Raw genomic sequence first — 22,918 nt, forward strand, 5'->3', positions numbered from 1 at the left:
GAGTGAAAGGGCTCCTGCAGTGTGGGTTTGTGTGGGTGTTTGAAAGGTGTATAGAGAGGTTAGTGTAAGGAGCGCTTGTGAAGCAGATGGTACTGAGTGAATGGAGGATGTCTGAGTAGTGGTTTTGGAGGCAGGAGCAGTGGTTTGGAGGGAGGAGTAATGATTTGGAGGGAAGAGTAGAGATTTGGTGAGAGGAGTAGTAATTTGAGAGAAGTAGAGGAGTGTGGAGGAGGGAGTAGTGGTGAGTTGGAGGGAGGAGTAACATTAAAGAGTGGAGGTAGGGCCTAGGAGGAGTCTGAACTTTGAAGGGTCAGGCGATGGGAGGAAAGAGGGTGGTGGAGTGGATAAAACAAAAGTGTAGGAAAAGGAAAGGATGAGAGTTAGCGTGCCTGAGAGAGTCTGAATCAAAGAGGGTAATTGTATGGCACAATCCGAAATACCATAGAGTACTAACCACTGGATAGGGTAGGGACAGCTAGGAAATTCCTGAGGCAGTGTTAGGTAGAAGGGGTGATTCTGCCTTTAGGTAATCACCACCAGGACAAATCAGACTATAGAAAGTAGCGGTCAACCTTTGATATCTACTAACCTCAGGATTGGGGAAAATTGGTTGAGGGCTGAGATTCAAAATAAGAAGAGAGAGATAGGGACGGCCCGAGAGCCCACAAATAATTTACAAATAGCCCTTGAACCATCTTTGAGAGTTGGTGTGATTATTGTGGCATCTTTGACATGATATACCAGGGGGACAAAATAAAATAGTTAAATGGTCACAAGATACATTTCGTGAGGGTGTGATAGAAAGGAGGGCAGTCTTTCGGCTGCATAAGTTAGACCAGAAAGGTTCTCAGGAAAAGAAGCAATATCCCAGTAACCTGAAAAGAAATATGTAGTTATCAGAATACATTTCAATTGCTCCTTGTCATTAATCACTTCACCAGAAAGATGACTGTAGTGTTATTTACTCCACCATATTATAATTGTTTTTTATTGTAATCACAACTCTTTAAACCTTTTAGCAGCATAATACATTAATCAATATCTTACAGATACACAATACTAACTCTACGCACAAGCATCCATGTATCCAATAACTTCTCCAACGACTTCCTTTCTTTTCAGATTTGGAAAGAGTTCCAGCGGATTGATGTGAAAGTCTTCATTGCTGCACATCAAGGTAACGCTTTCCACGTGCATGATTTTAACATTGTTCTGTGCTTGCTTCTTTCTGATGCACACAATGGATGTGTATCCTTTTACCTTGCACACACATTGGCTGTTGCATTTGTGTACAATTTGCTTCATTGACCTGCATTCATTCCCCATTTAGTTGCAATATTCTCTGACACCTTCGCACAAAACCACTCTGGCCTTGATTTAAAGGTGCTATGTCGTGATACATTGGGGTGTGGTGTGATCGGCCAGCAGTCTAACATGCCACAAAATGGAGGCACCCGGCTTCCCATAAAATTGCCTGGCATTCCCAAAAATTCCAAAGAGAAATGTTGGCTTTGTGAAATTGAACCAAACATCTTGGCGTGCATGCTGCTTAACTATATGTCAGTGCATTTGGGGTGAATGCTTTGGAAGAGATTTGGATGATGACAGGAATCATCAGTAATGCATTATCTCCCAGCCCGCAACCCCAGGTCCCTACTCAGTAATTTGAATATCTTTTCACTAGCTACTTTTCACATTACTGGGCCTAACAACAGCACTGATCAAGTGAGCGCACATTAAAGTTTCCAAACATCAAACCCAGACAATGTCTATGTTTATATGTTTATAAGGTGGCGAATGCCCACAGGCATCGGGGCGCCGGAACAAAAACACAAGAACGACAAAAAACAAAGAAAAACGGGACAATAGAAAACATATATTGTCCCGTATATCAGAAGGTGTCAAAAATCAGTGAAAGATGCAAGTTTTCAGCTGTCGACGAAACATAGTTAAGTTGTTTACCAGCCTAAGGTCCAGGGGCAGTGTGTTCCACATTTTTGCAGCAAGCACAGGGGAAATGGCTTACTCAGGCTGTTGGCTAGCTTGAATTGAGGAGTTTGAATCAGTCCTAGGGAGGCAAACAGAGTTTCCTTGGAGGTTGGTAGGAAAGTGTCTGATTTTTTTTATATACGTAGGAGCGGAATAATGAATAGATTTGTGGACAAGAGTCGATACTTTAAATTGTATGCGTGTAGTAATGGAAAGCCAGTGGAGTTCCTGACGACTACAGGTATTATGTTCTCTTCTGGAATTTTTCTTTAATGACACGCACTACATCACTCTGTATAACCTGGAGGTCCTAAAGACTCCTCTTTTGAGCGCCAATCAGAAGGGCATTACCATAATCCAACCTTGACAAAATAGTTGACGGAGTGGATGAGGAACAGTTAGGTTCAGTTATGAACGGGCAGAGGTTGCTCAAGAGTTTAAGGTAATGGGAACAGTTCTTTACAGTCTGGGTAATATGCGTGTCGGAACTGATCAGAGAATCAAAAACAAGACCCATAATTTTAACTTTCTTAGAAATTGGAATACAACAGTCTTTGATGGTAAAAAACTGATAAGTGGGGTCAAGTTTAGATTAAACATTTGTGGAACCAAAAATCAAAAGCTCAGTCTTGCTATCGTTAAGGCAAATCCAATTGGAATCCATCCACTCCTCAAGAGTAGATGGATTGTACACTAGTGGAGTCCAGGGTGTAGTACCCAGACAAGTCCAGTACCAGCTGAGTATCATCAGCATAGTTGGCAGAAAACAATTTCAGGTTATCCAAGATATAGTGGCCTAATATACAAGTTAAAGAGTAAGGGTGACAAACATGTGCCCTGAGGGTAATGGTATGGCCTGTTCTAACATTGAGATGTACTGGTGTCAGGGAAGGTTTAGAAGTGACGTGGAAGAAGTATGCCATCTTTATGACTTCTGATAGGAAGCCTTACTCTGACACAGATGGTTCTCAAAGACCAGGGGTCAATACAGTCCTGTGACTCACTTGGCAAGTCAAAGTACCCTTAATAACAACATTTGCCATGCCTCCATTTTATTTTCTAGCACTTTCTTCCACATAAGGATAGGTTCATGGCTTTAAAGGCCCTTTCAAGACGTGATAATTGTTGGCCAACCAAAAATGAAATGGAAATGTTTTCGAGATTTCCTCCAGAAGACACACCTCAATGAGGAGGAAGCTACTTTATTGTGTATGGGTTAATTTAGGAGGCAGTACTACATGAGTTTCTTCACCAATTGTAGCCATCTCTGTGTTCTTTTTTTAAATATATGGTTGAACATATAAGCTTGATAATAAAAGGCCAAAAATAAAAAAGGAGTGTATTTGATAGCAAGTTTGAGGAATGACTCTGTTTGCCTAAGGCACATTTGGTACTCATTTTGACACTGTTATTGGGAAACTACTGAGGTTTCCAGGCAGCAAGGTACTCATGGAAATGGATTGTAATCCACCCCTGGTTGTAATGCTCTAAGAAGGGTTCAATGTCTATTGCCCAACCACTTAGGCCGCTCCTTAAAAGGGCCTCCTTTGTTTGGACACCTTGGAGCAGCCTCAAATGGACTGGGAATAGGCTTCTTTCATCTGTGGTTTCAGCCCATGAACTCCTCCATACCATTGCCCCCTTCCACCCTACACTGCCGGCCTGGCCACACATTCCTCGCTGCACCTTGTGTTTCTCATGCCACTGCCCCACTCAAACCCTCCTTGTTAAGTTACCCCACGCCTCTATCCCTTCAGGCTGCTCCCCCTTACCCAGACCCCCCCCCTGTTCCTTGAACGTCTTCCCTGCTCCGGTACCCTGGTCTCCCATCTTCTGGGCCTGCTCTGTTCTCTGTGGCTCTTCCATTCCACTGTGGGCAAAATTCTGAAATGGGCCTCGTAGATATGCAGGTACTGGATAAAACCACAACAAGGGACAACAATGCTGATAATTTATTTTCAGAGATTGATTATTTTCTGATTTTGGCTAATTTATCCAATGCCTTTGCGGAAACACACACACGCATAACAATCCAGATATGAAATATGGGATTTCTAAAGAAATTAGAAAATATCAGTCCATGAATGTTCACAGTGTGAATAACCACAACAGCATCTGATTTCCTTTAAGGCCTATTTGAAAGATAAATTCTTGTCATTGCAAGGCAGGACGAAAAACTGGGGAAGGCTTATAGAGTGGGAAAGAAATCTAAAGACAACAGAAAGGGATTTTGAGAGGCACAGAAATTATATAAACTTGAAATATAAACCTCAATATGTTGTACGCGATTAATAGGGTGTGCACTGCCAAGGCTGGATTTGCATACTTTCCCCTCCAGAAACCTAAATGGGAACCTTGCAAAAGGTGCAGAGCACTTTTAACTTAAAGCATCAACTAACTACAAGTATCTAGAGCTGTTTACTGCATCATCTGGAAATGTTTTGGGGTGCGACTTATACAGAAATCCCAAATATGCACAGAATTGAGGACCTTTTGCCAACACCTATGTGTGAAAAAACACTTAAATACATGATTTAAACACTTAAGAAATCAAAGAATATCTATACAAATTGGATCTAAACAAAATGGTTTGTAGAGGAGGCAATAGAGGTAGACTGGGATTCCTCACTACAAGAGGTGAGGGATGCTATTACTAATCTCCCAAGCAATAAGGTTGCAAGGCCTGGCAGACTAGTGCATGAATTGGATGGGTCCGTTCAAAGTTCTTATAGCTTCTGCCCTGCGTAAGGTGTTTAATGATGGTGTTAACAAATGTTACATTGCTGCTGAAATTAACAACAGAGCATAATGTTTGTAATACATAAAAAGGGCAAATAACTGAGTGTTCTAGATATTGCCCTATGTCATCAATTAATATTGACTCAAATGTGTTGCTCAAAGTGTAAACGGTGTGTTTGAACCAAGTGCTTACATAATTAGGTGGAAAAGATGAGACTAGCCTTTTGAGGGATATTTTGTCTACAATAATTAAAGGAAGTCACAGAATGTCAATAAAGCCCCTAGGAGACATGGTTCTCTGACTGTATTAATTATTGTGGATGTCCAAAAGGCGTTTGACAACTAGGAGTGGACTTTTGTTTTTCCTGCCTTAGGCCACAAAGGCTTTGGAGCAAAATTTAGAAGAGGGCTAAACATGTTAGTTCCAAATTCCTAGTTAATGTTAATTAGATGTTGTTTGAGGAGTGTTCCATCTGAAGAGACTGGAAACAGGCACTGCCTTCTCTCACCATGCCAGAATTTTGTAATTATTCATTCTATAGACATTTTCCTAAGAATTAATTAAACTTTTCTGAGGGTTGTCTTCAAGTTCAGGGAATACAAATGTCACCTCTTTTTCTGTCCTGGCTGTTCTAGATGTGATTAAAGAATTTGACTTGGTGAGTGGATTCATAGTGAATTGGGGGACATTGAGATTGATGCCAATTGACAGGTTTTCACAGAAATGCACGCAGGGCGCTCAAATGTGTAGGGTCACAAACATGGTGGTTCCAAACCAACTGCAGCTTATTCAGAATGGTGAGTTGAGCATTGAAACTTTATTGGTTAAGATAATGGACAATGATCAGAGGTGGCAAGCACATAGCTAAGCTTGTGGAGCCATTAAACATGATCAAAATGACTTTAGTACCCAATTTATTTTGAACATGCCCCAACTGTATTTCATGAAATTTGATGGCTCATATGAATCAGTTTCTATGCGCCACCAGAAAACCAATGTTCTCCCTTGAAAAGTTAAAAACAATTCTGTGAAAGGTGGTTTTGGCCTTCCCAAACTACAGGTGTTTTAGGCAAACTCTATGTAGTCCCTAGTTTTATGGTACCAATCCAGGCTCGTTATGTCATTTACAAAGTAGTATGTACTATGTGAAACAAACCCCACACCATGTGAACTTTGAGCACGTTCCTTTTCACACTTCCACTGGGCTCCCATCTCCTCATTCCCTGCATTTCCTCCTTCTCCCCATGCTTATTTTATTTGCATTTCTTTCTTTTAAATAACATTGGCAGCTGCAGTCCGCCTTTAATTTCCGTGCCCCAGTCTGTCTCCACTTGTCAGTCATATATATCTAATAACTTTATAAAGTATAGTGCCTTAATGCTTCTCGTTTTTCACTGTCATGCATCACTCTATCAAACCCCGTTCTGGCACAGCTGGCTACCAGGGGATGAGGAAATAAATGGACTTTACCGGCTGAAGTATCTCTCATTTCCTCTGTGGTGGTGTTGGTAAGTGATAGGGCTTGAGGGGCTCTATTCTTTCCTACTTGGTAGTGCTACGACTTGATGAGCCCTGATTTTTTCCGCTGTGCAGGTGTTTGTACAATAGGACTTTGGGAGCGCTTCTATTTTCCTCTGTGGTGCTGCTCTGCCGGCCTTTTGGAGCCCTTTGTAAATTCCCTCAATGTAGGCGGTCTGATTTATAGCAGGCAGGGAAGTCCCAACTGGGTGGATCTTCACCGATCCACCATGCAATCCGCAATGAGTCCTGGCCTTGCACGATGCTGGTTCCGTTGGGGTTCTTTATCTTCACCACCCACCCTGTCTACCCCGGGGCAGGTGGACTTCCGCCCAGGCCATGCTGCCATCTACACTCACGCCACCATGCTCCACGTGGCCCAGGACTCTCGCTCTCTGCTGACCGCCAGGGATGGCCACTGTGTGGACTGTACCCTCCCAGGCAACAATCACACAGCCCCAGGCTGGGGCATAATTCTTAATTGGGCCACGCAATCGTTATGTGATCCAGGCTTTCCAATGTTCACGGTCTTCCTGGACTGGCCTCTGGGCAGACTTTTGCCGCATAGGCTGCGCCGCTGCTTGCCACAGGGTCGCCTCACTCCTGTGGCCTCGGGTTGGGGGCGGTCTTTCACCTCAGGCTCACACCACACTTGGCCCATGACGTTTTAGCTTTTGCCGGGCTGCTGCTGGCATATGCAGCCTGGCCAGCCACCTCTCTGACGCTCTGGGAGGCCGCTGAAGGGTGCAGACCCTCGGGGAGCGCAACTCTTCTTTTTTTCTCTTTTTCCTTTCCTTATTTCTCTCTATATCTTTGTCTGCCTCTTCTTCTAAATGACACTTCTAACTGTTACAGCGAATTCCCTTTTGGATTCCTTCTCGGGTAAGTCCATTATTGCTGGCAGGGGAGACCTGCCCATTGTTCATTGTCCCTGAGTTGTATGTGTCTTCCATGGTGGGGATACATGGGTCAATCAGGTAAATCCAGTCAAGCACATACACATTCAAGTAAAGACTTTTAAACCCCCTGGGTCTGGGTCTTTGCTTTTTCTGCTGGCTGTTCCTTTACCTTACCCCCTACATGCACCTGCCTTTAATCCCATACCTGAAAGAGCCCATCTGGGCCAGGAGTTACATCTATGATCACTCTTTATATTCAAATACTGTCTTGGAAGATGACAAGTTGGATTGTGATAGGGAAAGCAAAGTTTGGATTGAGGTTGTTCCTAAATAAACACAATCAGATTACATTCTTGGGTAGCCCTCCAAGAAATCATAGAAACAACTAGAAGGCCTTTTCAATGTTCCTGACTGAAAAGGGACTAGGGTACGCCCTCTCAGTAACACCATGGGCCTCATTACGAGTTCGAACGGTAGCCGTGCCTGCATTACAGGCACGACTACCGCTGAACTCGCGTCCGTCACCGTCACCCTTGAATGGGCACTTACTGGCCCATTACGAGTTAAATGTGCCGGTAAGTGCCCATTCGCGGGTGGCGGTAATGCTGTGCTCCTCATCCCCATTCTGCCCCATGGGGCAGAATGGGGATGGGAGAGGGAGCAAACAACGGGCCATTACGAGATGGCCTGTTGTTTGCTCCCTCTTCCCCTCGCGGGACCCGGTAAGCACGCCTGGTTTTCCCAGACGTGCTTAACGTGTCCCGCGAGGGGATCTCGTAATGTGGCGGAACGGGTTGAACGGCGCCGTCACCTTTTACGGCGCCGTTTAACCCGTTCCGCCAGGGTCGTAATGAGGCCCCATGTGTTTGGGACAACCTGACTCACCTGATAGAAACTGTGCATCAAAAGGATGAGAGATGGTATCTTGCATTTCTCTAATTTCTTACAGAATAAATTAGTGAAGTCTTTCAACCTACTGGTGCACCAATTTAGGCTTGCGATGAGGGATGAGCGAGCTTAGGGACTGAGTGATTAACAGATTGCAAGGGAAACCTTCATGATGGAACATTTCACAGTTGTACCTTTTTCTTACGACTTCTGAAATGTCAGTCTTTGAAAAATGTACACTAGACTGGTGTAATGCAATGGACATGTACATTTCAGAATCCAACGGGCAAGAAGTATTATCAGATAATCCAAGGTTCCACATTAATCTGAGTGGTAGGCTTACTGAACCAAAAATATGCTTTGATCAATATTGAAAGCCATCACATACGCATAAACCGTCACTTGTGGAAGCCCACACACTTTCTGGAAATGTTGGTATGGTGGTACAACATATCTTCATATGTTTGGGATTGTGGCTTGCTGTTCTGGAAAGGATTCCTCATTCTATGATCTTTCTAGCTGAAAGTGTCCCTTGGGGCCCCCCAAGAAACTCTGACAACAAAAGGTGTTGTGGGTGCTGAAATAATTGTTCTGAAGACTTTTATACACTGTCATGATTAATAACAGTTGTCATGTATCTACAACTTGATCTCACAAAATACTCTCCCTCCAGATCTCTAAGTTCCTCGGCACCTACTCTCTGTGTGACAAGTGCTTTGCTAAAGAGCGAGCTGGTGGGTGATCTCTTTCCTCTGCAGGCTCCCTCCTATGGAACAGCCTCCCCCTTCCTCGTCGTCATGAGCTGGATCTCCTCAAATTCCAAAAGCTCCTCAAGACTTTCTTTTTCACCTCCTCCTTCCCCTCATCCCTCCTCTGCTAAAACCCCACAGTTGCTGAGATTGGTGATCAGGGCCCTTATTTGTCATCTTGGGCCCTGGCCTCCCATACCCAATCGCCTTCAGCCTCTGCCTGCTCCCAGCACTTGCTTCAGCACCCACTGGCCTATGCCACCACAAGCTTGCACTTATTTATTTATAGGCAACTGACCACTCACCTAGGAACTTACGGATGCTCATTCCCTAGCACATGGCTCCCTAGCACTTCCCTCCTGGTACACCTTGCACTTATCCCCCTATCTCTCATCCCTTTCTCTCTCTCCCTCTCGCTCTCTCTCTGCACTTGCACATTCTAAATGCTCACAAGGCCTAGTAGGTCCGCCTCTATCCTTCATTGTTATATTAGATTTTTATTCCTATGTTCCCTCCTTGTTGCCCTGTGGGCGCTTTGAAACACAATTAACTTGCTGTATAAGTGCCTTACAAATGAAATAACACAATTTTCTATTTCTTAAAACTATACTTAATGTATTTCTGTTTATGCAGGCCTGTACTGTGTATCCCAAATTTCTGATGCTCTTTGAAAATAAAAAGAGATATATTTTTTGAAACTTAAAAAATGTTGACAGTAAATGTTTGTTGCCCACTGTTTTTTTATGTACTACTTTGTTGGTGTTGTTTGTTGGTTTGAGGTTTTGTTGCTGTTGTTCATTGATGTCTATCTTTACATGTTGTGTTGTTTATTGATTTGTGATGATTGTTTGTTGTTTTTGTTGGTTGATTTTGAACATTATTGATGTCCAGTTGTGTTTGTTGATGTATAGCTTTATTAGTTTGTGTTGTTAGTTGATTTTTGGTTTTGTTGTTGGTTGGTGTCCAGCTTTGTTTGCTAGATGATGTCCTGCTCAGTAACAGTCTCAAAAATGTTGATTTGTTTTAGATGACGTCCTCCGCAAGTTTGAAACGTGTCACTTCTTCGACGACATTATCAAGCAGGACATATTCTTCTTGACTGTTCACGATGCTGTCCTTTACATACAGAGTCAGAACATGTTCAAAGACTTGGAGGATCCAATCTTTGAGAAGGTACGAAGGCCCTTTATGCTACTGATGTTGCAGCGAGGATGTTTATTTTAAGAAATTTCAAGGGCTTTAGTCCAACACAGGCATTCACGAGTATGGTTTTTAAAAATAATTATATGTATGTAGCATGGAGGCACTTTCACACTGTTAGTGAAAGAGCATGTGTGAATCGTGCCACGCACACACTGAACATATCACACAAGACATTTTACTCTGTAGTCTTTAGATTGCGCTGGCTCAGACCAGAAGGATATGGCAGAGATTGATTTTGTTTCATTACTAAAACCTTTCTCTCCACTATGCTAAACCGAGTTTGCTGGGTAGGGGAGATGAGTCCAGCTGAACTAGGTAAGCTGAGCGAGATGAAAAGTAGAACCCTACCTGCAGGGTGCGTTTCCAATAAGAACTGACAGATGTTTGCCAAGCTTTGAGAAGTTTAGAAAGTGGCAAGCCCCAATTGCCTGGCCAAACCCCTTGGCAAACCTTTCAAAGCACAGTTTATGCTATTCGGCTTCATCTTTAAAAATGAAAATTAGAATGTAGTTTCAAATGTAGGCTGATAAATTGATTGAAGGTATGGAAGGTTTGCATTATGTAGAGAGTCCAGTATAGGCACAGGTTCAGGATAAGGGCAGATTCAATATAAGCACAGGGTGTAATAGAAGAACAGTTTCTTTTTATTTTTTCACTCCATTAATTCATTACGTATTCATTCCAGATTGCACCTCAAACTAATGTCTACAACACATATCCACTATGCCTGGACTGTTCCCTTTCCTTTAATTGTACTTGATGAAGGTTCAGTATCACACAATTGGCATTGCCAGTGCAGTTGGTCATGGGTTAGGAACTCATTATAACAGCAAAGCAATGGCCAACCTGGTTCATGTTTCATTCTTGTCCCCTGAACCCCCCCCCCGACCCCCCCCCACACTCTCTTTCTCTCTCTCTCTCTCTCTCTCTCTCTCTCTCTCTCTCTCTCTCTCTCCCCCTCTCTCTCTCTCTCTCTTTCTCTCAATAAATTAAGCAAGCAATCTCGTCCAATAAAATACATTTCCAAATTATTAAAACTGACCCTTTTTTGAGTGGACAGAGTTAGAAAGAGATGCATCTTTTAAGTCCAGTGCTATCACTAGACGTAATGGACTTTGCATCCAACTTTTAAAAAACGTAATGCGAAAAAGGGTACATATTGTGTGACGAAGGGCAGTCCCTATAACTGTAACAATTAATATATTTTCATGTGTGTGAACAAGTGTATTTATTTACGCTTGCCTCTTTTTTAATATATTTTTTTAATATTTAGATATCGCTGATGCAAGAATCCAAGGAACCACTAGAATTTACAGGTCTGGAACCATCTGAAAATGAACTTGATGCTCAGGAAGAGGTACGTCATGCATTGCCCTCTCTGATCTATGGACTGGTTTGTGTGTATGCGTGTATATATATGTAGTACTGTGTAGAGGTTTTCACGAGGTGCAGGGGGCATTTGAAAAATAGACGATGATACAGAGAGCCATGATAGTATAGAGGGTGACCATAAAAGATTTGGTGAAATTGTTGGTTAACAAAGTGAAGGGCAGAGGCACATGGGGCGATCATGCAGTTGGAGATGGTTTCTTAGAGCCATTTGGAAGGTGTGCATAGATGTATTTTGTCCCCAGCGAGCAGTGCTAAAATTGAACACTATTTCCGGATCTAGAAGCAGCACCGTGAGGGAGGTTAGGATGGTGAGGCAATGCTCAATTAGCCAGTGAAGCATGCGGCTTGGGCTACAGGGGGATATGACCAGTGCAAAAAAGAGGGGTGAGGCCAACAACAGATTCAAAAATGATTGTTCAAAAATGTGAAGTGGTCTTTGTTGTGTATAATGAGGTGGGAAAGTGAAAGTGGAAAGGCACAGGATGAATAGAGTGCAAAACTACTGGTGTCGGGAGGGTGGTGGATATGTTCCGGATGTTTAGGGTGCCAATCTGCTGGCATCAGGCCAGGTGCAATTAGATGTGAACAGGAGGAATAGTGTGCCAACCTGAATTGTGTCAGGAGGGGTAGGTAGCTATGGATTGGATGAATGGGGTGCCAATCTGCCTAGTGTCAGAAATGGGATGCCAAAGGTAAATATTGACAGGATGCATAGGGTATCATCAACCTACTGATAGCAGGGAAAATTGAGGGCAGATATGTACAGGATGAATGGGGTTCCAGACTGTCTATTGTCAGTGGGGTGCACTCAAACTGTGTTTGACAGGTTGAATAGGGTGCAAGTGGCAAAGTTGAAGACTTTGTCAAGCTTTGAAAGGATAAGAGAAATCCAAGAATAGGCTCTTACAAAGGATGTGCTTGTTGAGGACTAGAGAATTGATCCAGGCCTTGTCTGAGTGGACAGTGAGGGGAGACTGCTTTTGTGGATGTTGAGTAGGTGGTCTCAGAAGTAGTTTCCAGTTGAGACACTGAAGCTGAAGTGATGCATTTCACTGGCAAAGTGGGCTTGGATATTAGGGTAGAGTGAGAAGCATGTACATTATTAGGAGTGAATAATAGTCAATAAATTATAGGCCTGAATGTTGTAGGCTGTAGGCCAAGGTGAATGGAGACCTCTGTTTTGTCTTGCTTGAGCAGTAGACTCCATGTGGTCATGAGTTCCCTATTGCCTCATCACAGTTTCTAGACTATACTGACTGGTGTAAGTGATCAAAGAATATGACGCTGAACGTTCCTATGCTCTATTTGTGTGCACATAAAATTCAGTATGTGTGTTAGTATAGTACAGGACTGAGCAATGATGGGAACTTGGACATACCATTTTTGTTATCCTTATAGATGTCACTGAATATGCTGATGTGGCCTATGTAATGTAAAGAACAAAGTATTGCTGCATCAAAGCACAGTTTCCCACGCTTAGGGTTTCAAAGCTGCATAGTTTAATTTTGCCCTTCTGTTCAAGTGTTTAAGTAGAGCATAGACCTTATTTCAATAAAGCCCTGTGCTGCAACGCAACCCACCCCTTATCCAAGAACCAGCAATAGGCCTGGAATTGTGTGTATCTATGCTTCACATTTGTGTGATGATGTATCTAGGTGGCAGCCATTTCATTCTCAAATCTGCAGAAAAAAGGACCCTGAAGACCCCTAATATATGTGGGCGTGTGCACCAGTGAATTGAGGCCCATGTCATAAATCTATTCATATCAACTGTGTGGTGTGGTGTGTTGGAGTAAGTAGTCGGACAAAGGGGTGGCATATTTCAGCAAAGTTTTATTTAAAAAAGAAAAAAAAGAAAAGAAATTTAAAACACCTACATCTCCCTATCTCTAAAGGGTTATCTCTACCTAAACAAATATCAACTTGGGTGCTCTTCGTGAGATTGTTTTTCAAAATAAAAAGTGTCGTGTCCAAAAACCTACTCTAACCCTACCACTAATCTACAAAAGAGTTCAGCATCCAAATGAAAATAGTACCAGGAGAATGACTCCCTTCTCCTGGTGAACGGGCTTTCCAACAATCCTTTGTTTTAGTTTCTGGTTCAACAACAAGTGTATGGTCAGGAGAATGACTCCCTTCTCCTGACCCACCTTGCACAGTCTTGAAGGCTGTTTTAGGATAGTCTTTTTGCAATAGTCCTCAAAGTTCTCTTCACTTTTTGCCAAGGGCTCCTGAAAGCTTTGCTTTAAAGTTCCTGCAGTTCTTCCCTGTCCTATAAAACTATGAAGATCACTTCCAGACAGCTCTTGTTGTCTAGCATCCTCTTGATGCTTACTTGAATTACCACTGTGATGAGGGAGACTCCTCCCGATGCTCTCTTGACTCTTGGTTCTCTGCGTATCACTGCTGTATGAGGGAGATTACTCCCGGGACTCTCTTGATTCTCGGTTCTCTGGATAGCACTACTGTGACAAGGGAGATTACTCCCGAGGCTTGCTTGACTCTCCATTCTCTGGGTGTCACTACTGTGAGGAGGGAGAATACTCCTGAGGTTCTCTTGACTCTTGATTCTCTGGATATCACTGCTGTGATGGGGAGATCACTCCTGAGGCTCTCTTGATTCTTGAACTGCCCCAAACCCCTACTGGGTCTCCTGCTACTCCTTTCATCTGTTAAGTGTTGGGACAGCATCACTAGTACTTCTTGGGATGCTGGGCTGACTTGAGTTGCTTCAGCGCTTCCTCCACTCTGCTCTCCACTTCGTCCTTGCGGCTCCACAGTTACTTGGGCCACACGGCACCGGCACAGTTGCAGGACCACACGGTCCACTTCCCCGATGTGACGCCAACGCTGGCTTCTTTCCCATTCTTCCACTGTTCAGGAGCTTGGCTTCCTCCGCAATGGATCCGTTGTGCGTTCATGGATGTCCCCACCACTGGGGATCAGCGTTCTTGCAACTTTGTGTTCCCAGTTCTGAACTTCCTGGGGTGGGCTGGCTTCACGCCAGCTGCCTTCTTTATTTCCCAGTTCTTTCACACTCTTCATTTCCTGTGGCTGCATCCTCCCCAGTGTAAAGTCAAAGTCCTTCTTTACTGTTGTTGAGCTAAAACGTGGTTGTAGACCCTCCTGAGTGGAAGAAATTCTATAGAGCAAGGTATTTGGCCCGCGCTCGTTCTCAGTAGAGGGGCTCCCACACTCCTTTGAAACAAGTTAATTTGTATGCTTCCTTGGGGTCAACTCTTCTCAGTACTATGGTGAGGCAACCTGTGCAGTTTTCTTTTCCTCTTCTTCATCTCGATCATATTAATTTGTGGATCAAAGGTGGAAGAGACATTACCATAACAGACAGTACTGTTATCAGGGATTTCCGATAAAGACTTGATCCCAAGGGAAAAGGGATTAGGGATTTCCTTCAGGGAACTGGAGTCCTTATCCCCATAAGGGGAGTCTCTCCCTGTGAGGTCCCACTTTCCACCACCCATAGGGGGACTATTGGGTAGTGGCCTTAACTCACTAGTCTCACAGCGAAGGACTCCTCCCCTGGGGAGAAGTGATGAGATCCCTTGAATCGTCACAGTCACCTAATGCCGAATCTTACCATGCTCAGACTAATTTTGTAATGTGCGATGGCGTACTCATACACGTTGTTACTATTGATATTTTTCCTTGTGTAGCAAGGAAATACAGACCAAACATGATATTTCAGGACATATTTGTTTGCAACTGCATTTCATTCAACTTTTTGTTTATCACAGGCTATGCGCAGACTCGCTTCGTGAAGAAGGAGAAGCGGTGAATTCATGCGCGTGGGGTTGATCGCAATGACACCGTGGCTCTTCAGCTGAATGCACTCTCTGTATCGACCAGCTAGTGATCTCTTTTTCCTCACCTGTTATTCATTGGTGCAGCTCATGGCTTTGATTTAACAATATCCTCCATATTTCGTTTGTAAGCATATCAGCGTGTCTTTCTACGACACCCACTCATGCCACAGTCTCATTGCAAAGCACCAACAACGAATGTGGACATTGACAAAAAGATAGACTGCTGCATTCTCGAGGATATATTGGAGAATATATTTGGGAGTACATTGTCAGGATGTTAATGCTGTAAACTTTTCCTATTTAGAGGGATCTTTCATTACTTTAATGAATGTATAAGAGTTTCTGTTTTTAATTAGAATTGAAATTTTGCTGAACAATATTCACTTAACTCCAGCGGCACGCAACGTGTGGATTCCTTTGATAGCAATGTTTTCGACAGACATGAACACATTCCACTCATCCACATTGCTTTATGATAGCACGCCCCATTTCCATGGCCTTGAGAGTTGTGCTTTCACCCTGGCGCGGGTTCTTCATTGCCGCAGATGTCAAATTGGGTACAACTGCAGGTGCAAACCCGCCCTGCAATTTAGGGAGAGCTACCAACCTTAAAGTCGGATTCTGCACCCATTGAGGTATCTGCCCCTGCCTCGTGAGTCAGATGCCTACTTCGCCTGCGCTTCACAAGGTTTGATAGCCACCATTTGGGTGGAACTTTCGCTGCTGCCAATGCACGAGCCTAAGAGCCGGTATTTGATTTAACCTTGGAAATTGCAGCCCATGTCCTTTGGGAGGCAGCGGGACAGCTGTATCCCAAGATTACAGAATATGTATGCATGGCCAATAAAAGAATGTCTTCTTGTCTCAATGTGCTCTTCCTTTCCTCTTTGGTCAGTACCAGTCTCACCCTTAGCTTTTAATTTAGAGTCAATGACAGCTTTAGGTTGTGAACACCATGCGACTAATATATACAACCAGAACTATTCAAACAAGTAGACAATTCAATCCCAGCCGAGCCATAGTCTTCTCCGCCTTTACCCGAAGAAAACCTCCCCTCATAGCTGAAATGTGGAGGAAAAGGGTCAGAAAGAAGCGCTGGGGGAGGTGCCAAGAACAGGGTAGATGGATCTCTTGTTGAGATGTCATTGTGAAAGTTGAATATCACCTGATGGACTTGTCCCAGCCTGAGATAAGAAAAGGTGGTCTGGAATCTGCCACAATCTTAATGTTTCGGACTACGTTTCCCATGACCCTTCACCATGGACTATGCTGGTTGTGGTTGTGTGAGTCATAGTCCAACACATTTGGAGAGAAAAATGTTCAGGCCTCAATCATTCAAAATTGATTGTATTTGGAAAATTAAAAAAAGTTCTTCCAAGCAAGACATACAGTATAAGGACAATAGTGTAAAATGAATAAAATGTAACAGTCCTAATAGAAAAGCTTAGCACTTACATAATGAAAACATGATGCAATGAATCCAGAAAGTGCACAGTGCTTGGGGTAGATCTTTCAGCAAAATAGGCATGTGCAGACCAGGCGACCCGAGCAGCGTACATGTAAGTGCTTATGTATCCTACATGATCTGATCCACATGCAACCTTCTCACATCTCCAGAAGTCATCCAGGGTAAACCTAGGCATAAAATGAAGCCATACCATGATGCATTGACAGTCCTAATCTCGCAAGATGCGCACCAAGACCCTGTGTACTAACACAACTGATTTGTGCGACCACTATATCTATATACCGTCTAAATCCATAAGTGGCATCAGCATTTTAATCACGCACTTGTGGCATTCTCTTTGCAGTAATTGAACCCCAGGGACCCAATCAAAAGACCTCATGTGGCTAACTGCTTTTCAGAAGAACATGGGAGCTCTGCATATTAACTGGCCCACTCCCTCATTTTGCTGGCAACAGGATCCACCAAAAGGTTTTATGACATCCAATGAGATCCAATGTCTGAATCTTCCAATCACAACCTGCATGTTAGATCAGTTTCTGAATATCTTTGCCAATGGAAAATCGTTCGTCTAGTTTGATTGCACCCCTAAAATGTAGGAGACTCAGCCGGGCTGGATAGAGCGTCCCACGCGATGCCCACCCCACCCGAATCTACCCAAGGAGCCAAATCACGCATGTGAGGGCGGCATTGAGCCGGAACCGCTCTTTCCAAATGCAGGGGGGTGGGAAATCAGCTACCCTGCTTGCCCTATGCCCGCAACACAAGAAGTGCATGCCAAATGCTGCGCACAGGGCTTCTGCCTCCTCTGTACGGTAGTCCCTAGCGCGTGTGACCACCCACCTCATGGTGCATCTGGTGGGAAGGAAGAGAGCATATCACGCTATGCATCGTCTGTGTGGTCTTGCATTCCTAACGTGTGGACTCATGCCTACTCTCACTCATGGCCAAGTTTTATTATAGTGGAAAAGATACCACTGGTTATTAATAACCTTGACTCACTCATAACAACATAAAACATAACACTTCGGCGAGAAGACTATGGATGATGCCCTGGCTTCCGGTATCTTTCTCCATTGGTGCAATGTCTCGCCCAGGGCTGTCTCTTTCTAAGCTTTATCAGGCTGTTCCAACTTACTAGGGACCTTCTATATTTCCATTGTCTATTTCCACATTGTAATTGATTCGAGATAATCTTCAAACGTTTAGTAAACCCTGCGTAAAATTCTTCGATGATGCAGAGTTAGAGTACGAAATAATCCACAATGCATCTCCAAAGCAGGAACAGCAACGTGTTTAGACAAGGTTTCCCAGGCAAAGCTGCTGGGGTACACTGGCCACCACCTGCAGCTGTACCTCAAACACAAAGGCTCACTACGTTGGAATGCCTATGCAGTCAGCATTAGATTATGTCAAGCATGCCTCATACAGCAGCTGTGATGTGAGACAGAAACCTGTCCCTACCTCCCTCCTTTCCCTCCCTCCCTCCCTCCCTCCCTCCCTCCCTCCCTCCCTCCCTTCCTTCCTTCCTTCCTTCCTTCCTTCCTTCCTTCCTTCCTTCCTTCCTTCCTTCCTTCCTTCCTTCCTTCCTTCCTTCCTTCCTTCCTTCCTCCCTTCCTTCCTCACTCCCTCCCTTCACTCCTTCCTTCCTTCCTTCCTTCCTTCCTTCCTTCCTTCCTTCCTTCCTTCCTTCCTTCCTTCCTTCCTTCCTTCCTTCCTTCCTTCCTTCCTTCCTTCCTTCCTTCCTTCCTTCCTTCCTTCCTTCCTTCCTTCCTTCCTTCCTTCCTTCTTTTCTCCCTCCCTCCCTCCCTCCCTTCCTTCCTTTATCCCTCACTCCCTCCCTACCCTCCTTCCTTCCTTCCCTCCCTCCCTATCTCCCTCCCTCCCTCCCTCCCTCCCTCCCTTCCTTCCTTCATTCATTACTTCCTTCCTTCCCTCCCTCCCTCTGATCTCTTTACTCCTTCCTTACCATAATTGTATGTTTCCGGTTTGTGATTTGCTGAAAGGTGAACTGTGGGTGCCTCTGCTGACAATTTATTGAAAAGAGTTTGAGATGACCAGTCTTGACAGAAAAGTGTTTATCGTGTACTAATTTACATCATTACAAAAGGTCACTGTGATGGTCTGAACCTGGGTGGTTTGGTGACTGTCGCCGGATAATGCATGAATGTAAACTTGCTTGGCATTTAAAAAGGCAGAACATAGATCTAGCATTAAGAAATTGTAGTATGTTTTCTTTATCCAGTGATTGCTATCACACTCTCGACGTTTTTGGACACTGTGAAAATAACACGTGCTACAAAAACGGAACTTTAGCACAATTATACCTCTGTGTGGGCCTGTAAGTGGCAATTCGTGGCAGACGCTCTACGTCTATGTACGTTTTCCAATGGGATATTACTCTAAAGGCACTTTACCAATGAAGTAAAACGCATTTGCAATATATCGAAAACAAACTGCAGATGGTGTTTTTTCTATTTTTTTATCTTTTTAGTTTCTGTGACATGCTCGATACCAAATTCTGTATCAATAAAGACAAACTGTGTGCAAACAGGATGGGCTTTTTCTTCCACACCACAGTGACAGCGACATTATTACACAGAACATGGATGTTTTCCACACATTTTCCACACAAAATACACTTACATGTATGTGAAATGGGTTGGCATGTCATAAGACCGCAGGGGGCCCCGATGCCTTGGTGGTTGGAGACCGCAGTGAGAGTGCCACACAGAATCGCTGTACAAACACGAGTAGGCTTCCGCCAAGCGCAAGCGCAAGCTCTACGCCCTTCAATGTTTGGATCGCTGGAGGCTAAATCCCGCCATGGCGTTGCAAGCAGGTCCATAATGTGGGATTAAGTATGTCATGTGATGCTAGTTGAATTTATACGGTGCGCAGCGGCCATTTCCGTGGCCTCCAGGCGCTCTCGTGGCTCTGTAAGGTAAAGTAGGGTGGGTTGGTTCGGGAGGAAGAGGGATAAGGCAGTTGCTGTGCATGGTCCAGTGCCGACAATCACATATGAAGCTGACAAAGAACACAACTCCACTTTCCCTTAGTCCTCCCATTAGCAAAAAGTCTCCCTTTCCAACCAACCCATCAATGCAGGCGGATATCTACAGATGGAGGAGGCTGGTGGGGGACGCAAGGACTGTGACCTGCGATTACCATGCACAATGCCCCATTTCTCCTGGTCATGGTCGTCTTTACTAAGAGAAGATCTAAACATCAGTCTATGTGACATCGGCCTTTGGCCTCAGGCCATTATCACTGGCATTGATTGAATGATTGTTTATTTGTATAGCGCCTATACACAATGTGTTTCAAAGCGCTTCAAGGAGGGAGGAAACACGGGAGAAATACAATTACATCCTTACAAGTCCTTGAAACAATTTGGAATGTGAAATAACTATCATAATCAGCCTGACGACATTTCCGATAGTGCAAGTGCAAGGAACAATTATGGAGAAGAGGGGAAGGGAAGAAATTAGACAAAAAAAGCAGTAACATTACTATGCCTGACGACAATTGATGTAGTGCATGAGTAAACAAGAGAAGGGGTAGGAGGGGAGGAATGGAGAGGAGCAAAACAAATGATTAATCATACTAGGTCAGGCGGCGATTCAGAGTAGTGCAAGGAGGGGAGAGGGAGGTGAAGAAAAGGAGGGAAGGGGGAGACAGACAAGCTGCTATGAAATGTAACGAGACAAATGATAAGAGTAAGTGCTAGTGGACAAAACGGGGAGTGGGAGGAGAGCAGGGAAAGGTCACTGCAGAAGACAGGTGGCTACGATTACTATGCCTGACGGCAATTGAGTTAGTGCTAGACTAAAGCAGGAGAAGGGGAGGGGTGGGGGAAGAGAGGGTAGGTCGGTGCGAAAGAAAGACGACACGATTACTATGCCTTATGGCAATTGAGGTAGCACCCTGCTTTTGCAAGAGAAAGGGGGGGGAGGAGAGAGGGTAGTGGCTGCGAAGACAGATGACAATGATTACTATGCCTGATGGCAATTGAGGTAGTGCTGGACTAAAGGAAGGGGAGGGGTGGGGGGAAAAGAGGGTAGGTGGGTACAAAAGAAAGACGACACGATTACTATGCCTGATGGCAATTGAGGTAGTACCCTGCTTTTGCAAGAGAAAGGGGGGGGAGAGGGTAGTGGCTGCGAAGACAGATGACAACGATTACTATGCCTGATGGCAATTGAGGTAGTGCCATAGTTTTGCAGGAGAAAAAAAAAGAGGGGGGAGGAGTAGTGAGGAGGGGAGGGAGGAAAAGGTTAGGTAAGGGAGGAAAAGGGGTGGGTGAAGGAGGGAAAGGGCGAAGTAAGCGACATCAGGCAAGATCAGAAGACCTATCAAGTCATGCAAGGGGGAGGGGAGGGAGAAGAACAAAAGGAGGTGGGGGAGAAGACGATCCATCATTATACAGGTCAAGTTATAGACAAGTATGAGATAGCAAAGTGCTGGCGAGAGAGGGAAGAAACCACAAAAAGGGGGGAGGGACACAAAGAACAATCACCAGGGGCATAGAGGCAGTCATAAGGAGCATGAGGGTGGGGGGCATAAGAACAAACAGGGGAGGCAGGTGCGGGGAGGGGGCAAGAGACAGGTAAAGGGCACAGAGACAGTCACGGCGGGGCAGGGTGGAGAGTGGGGGATACAGATAATCAGAGGGGGCAGGGCGGAGGGTGGGGGCGATACAGACAATCACGTGGGCAGGGTGGGGGGATAGCGACAATCACATGGGGCAGGGTGGAGGCTGAGGGGAATAGCGACAATCACGGGGGCAGGGCAGAGGGTGGGGGGCTACAGACAATCACGGGGGCAGGGCAGCAGGTGGCGGGATACAGACAATCACAGAGGCAGGGCAGAGGGTTGGGGCTGATAACAGTGAATCCTGCCGTCATGCTGGGGCTTAGCAGGCTCCTGCACCATTGTGTGTATTCCAAACTCACGCCATTGCTTGCTTCCTGATACCTGCAGTTCCCTCCTCCTCTGGCTGGATGGATCAGGAAACAGGAGTGCTTACTCCCGACAAACATCACCTTTTTACCACTGTAGCTTTAAGCAACTCATCTCTAGGGAGACTCTTGTGGAGTATCTAGGACTGAGCACAGCCCTGTCTTGATCTCTGCTGATATGTCTGATTGGAAGTCTTGGAGGTCCTCTGTACAAATCCAGTCATCTCTTTGTGGAGGAGCGCTCAAAATAAACTCTCTTAACAACTTTGTTGACGAAAGGCTGCTTTATTGAAGGTAGGTCTACTTTTAAATTTGACATCAAACACTATTTTCCTTTATCCCTACGTTTGTTTGCATGAACTTCCTACCCTCCTATTTTCTTTACACGTCTTTTCTTTCCCCTTAGTGTCATCTCTCTTTGTACTTTTGTCTTTCCTTCTGTTCTCACCAATTTCCTTCTTTTCTTGTCTCCAGCGTACTTGCCCGCTCTAAACCAAGTATTCTTATTCACGTTTCTCTTTGTTTAACCAAACCCAACTCTCTTCTCTTTGTTTACCAAATCCAACTGTTCTTCTTTGTAACCTTTCAAACTTCATTTTTCTTTTAACCTTTTCTTTAATTTCCTTGGTATCTCCTGTTCCGGCACTCAGCGGGACCCCTCCCAGATGGCGTCCATTTGCCTCACCCTATTAAACCCACTACATCCTTCATAAAAATGTCCACCTAGTCCATCAGATATATTTTGGTCCCAAAGAATGACAAACGCATGGTCTCCTGCTTAAACTATGCTGGCTTCTCACATGCAATAATTTCGTGCCCCACTCCCTGTACCTGTAGCCCTGCAAAACACCAACAGTTTTCTACATATCTCCGACCAGCCCTGTCAATTGCTGGTGCATTTTTTGCACCCCTCCTTAGCCTTCTAAGTAGTAGCTGTGTCCACATGATCCCACTACTATCCATAACCATTTTATATTCCCCAACTCTTTGTTCCTGACTTTTAGGATTTGAAGACCAGTCCACTGTACCTAGCTGAGCTTTCCTACAACAAGGGTTTGGCATGGATGAACCAACAAACAATCCGGGAGCTACTAGACTAAGAAGTCTAAAAAAGAAGCTCACAAGAGCCTATGTGCCTGAATGGAATCCTTTAGCAGACTGTATGATTGTAGGATGTGGACAGACGAACCTGCCAGAATATCTACAGCGGAACATAGAACGGAGGCAAAAAGCATCACTGCTCAAGGTTGTTTTGGACCCAACCACCTGCAGAACAGCAAAGTCGTTTTTC

General features: G+C 44.5%; 1 protein-coding gene across 1 annotated transcript in view; it reads left to right on the plus strand.

Annotated features, from left to right (window-relative positions):
* Positions 1–16,069, plus strand: part of SLC26A4 (solute carrier family 26 member 4) — a 184,955-nt gene extending 168,886 nt beyond the window's left edge. Inside the window, exons 19-22 of the mRNA XM_069629147.1 lie at positions 1,123–1,177; positions 9,811–9,956; positions 11,260–11,343; positions 15,133–16,069. Coding sequence (XP_069485248.1) covers positions 1,123–1,177; positions 9,811–9,956; positions 11,260–11,343; positions 15,133–15,156 — 309 coding nt within the window. The 3' untranslated portion in view covers positions 15,157–16,069. The remainder of the gene's footprint in view (positions 1–1,122; positions 1,178–9,810; positions 9,957–11,259; positions 11,344–15,132) is intronic.
* Positions 16,070–22,918: the final 6,849 nt, after the last annotated feature.

Source organism: Ambystoma mexicanum, chromosome 12 (assembly GCF_040938575.1).
Source record: "Ambystoma mexicanum isolate Mex_15411 chromosome 12, UKY_AmexF1_1, whole genome shotgun sequence".
Classification (NCBI taxonomy): domain Eukaryota; kingdom Metazoa; phylum Chordata; class Amphibia; order Caudata; family Ambystomatidae; genus Ambystoma; species Ambystoma mexicanum.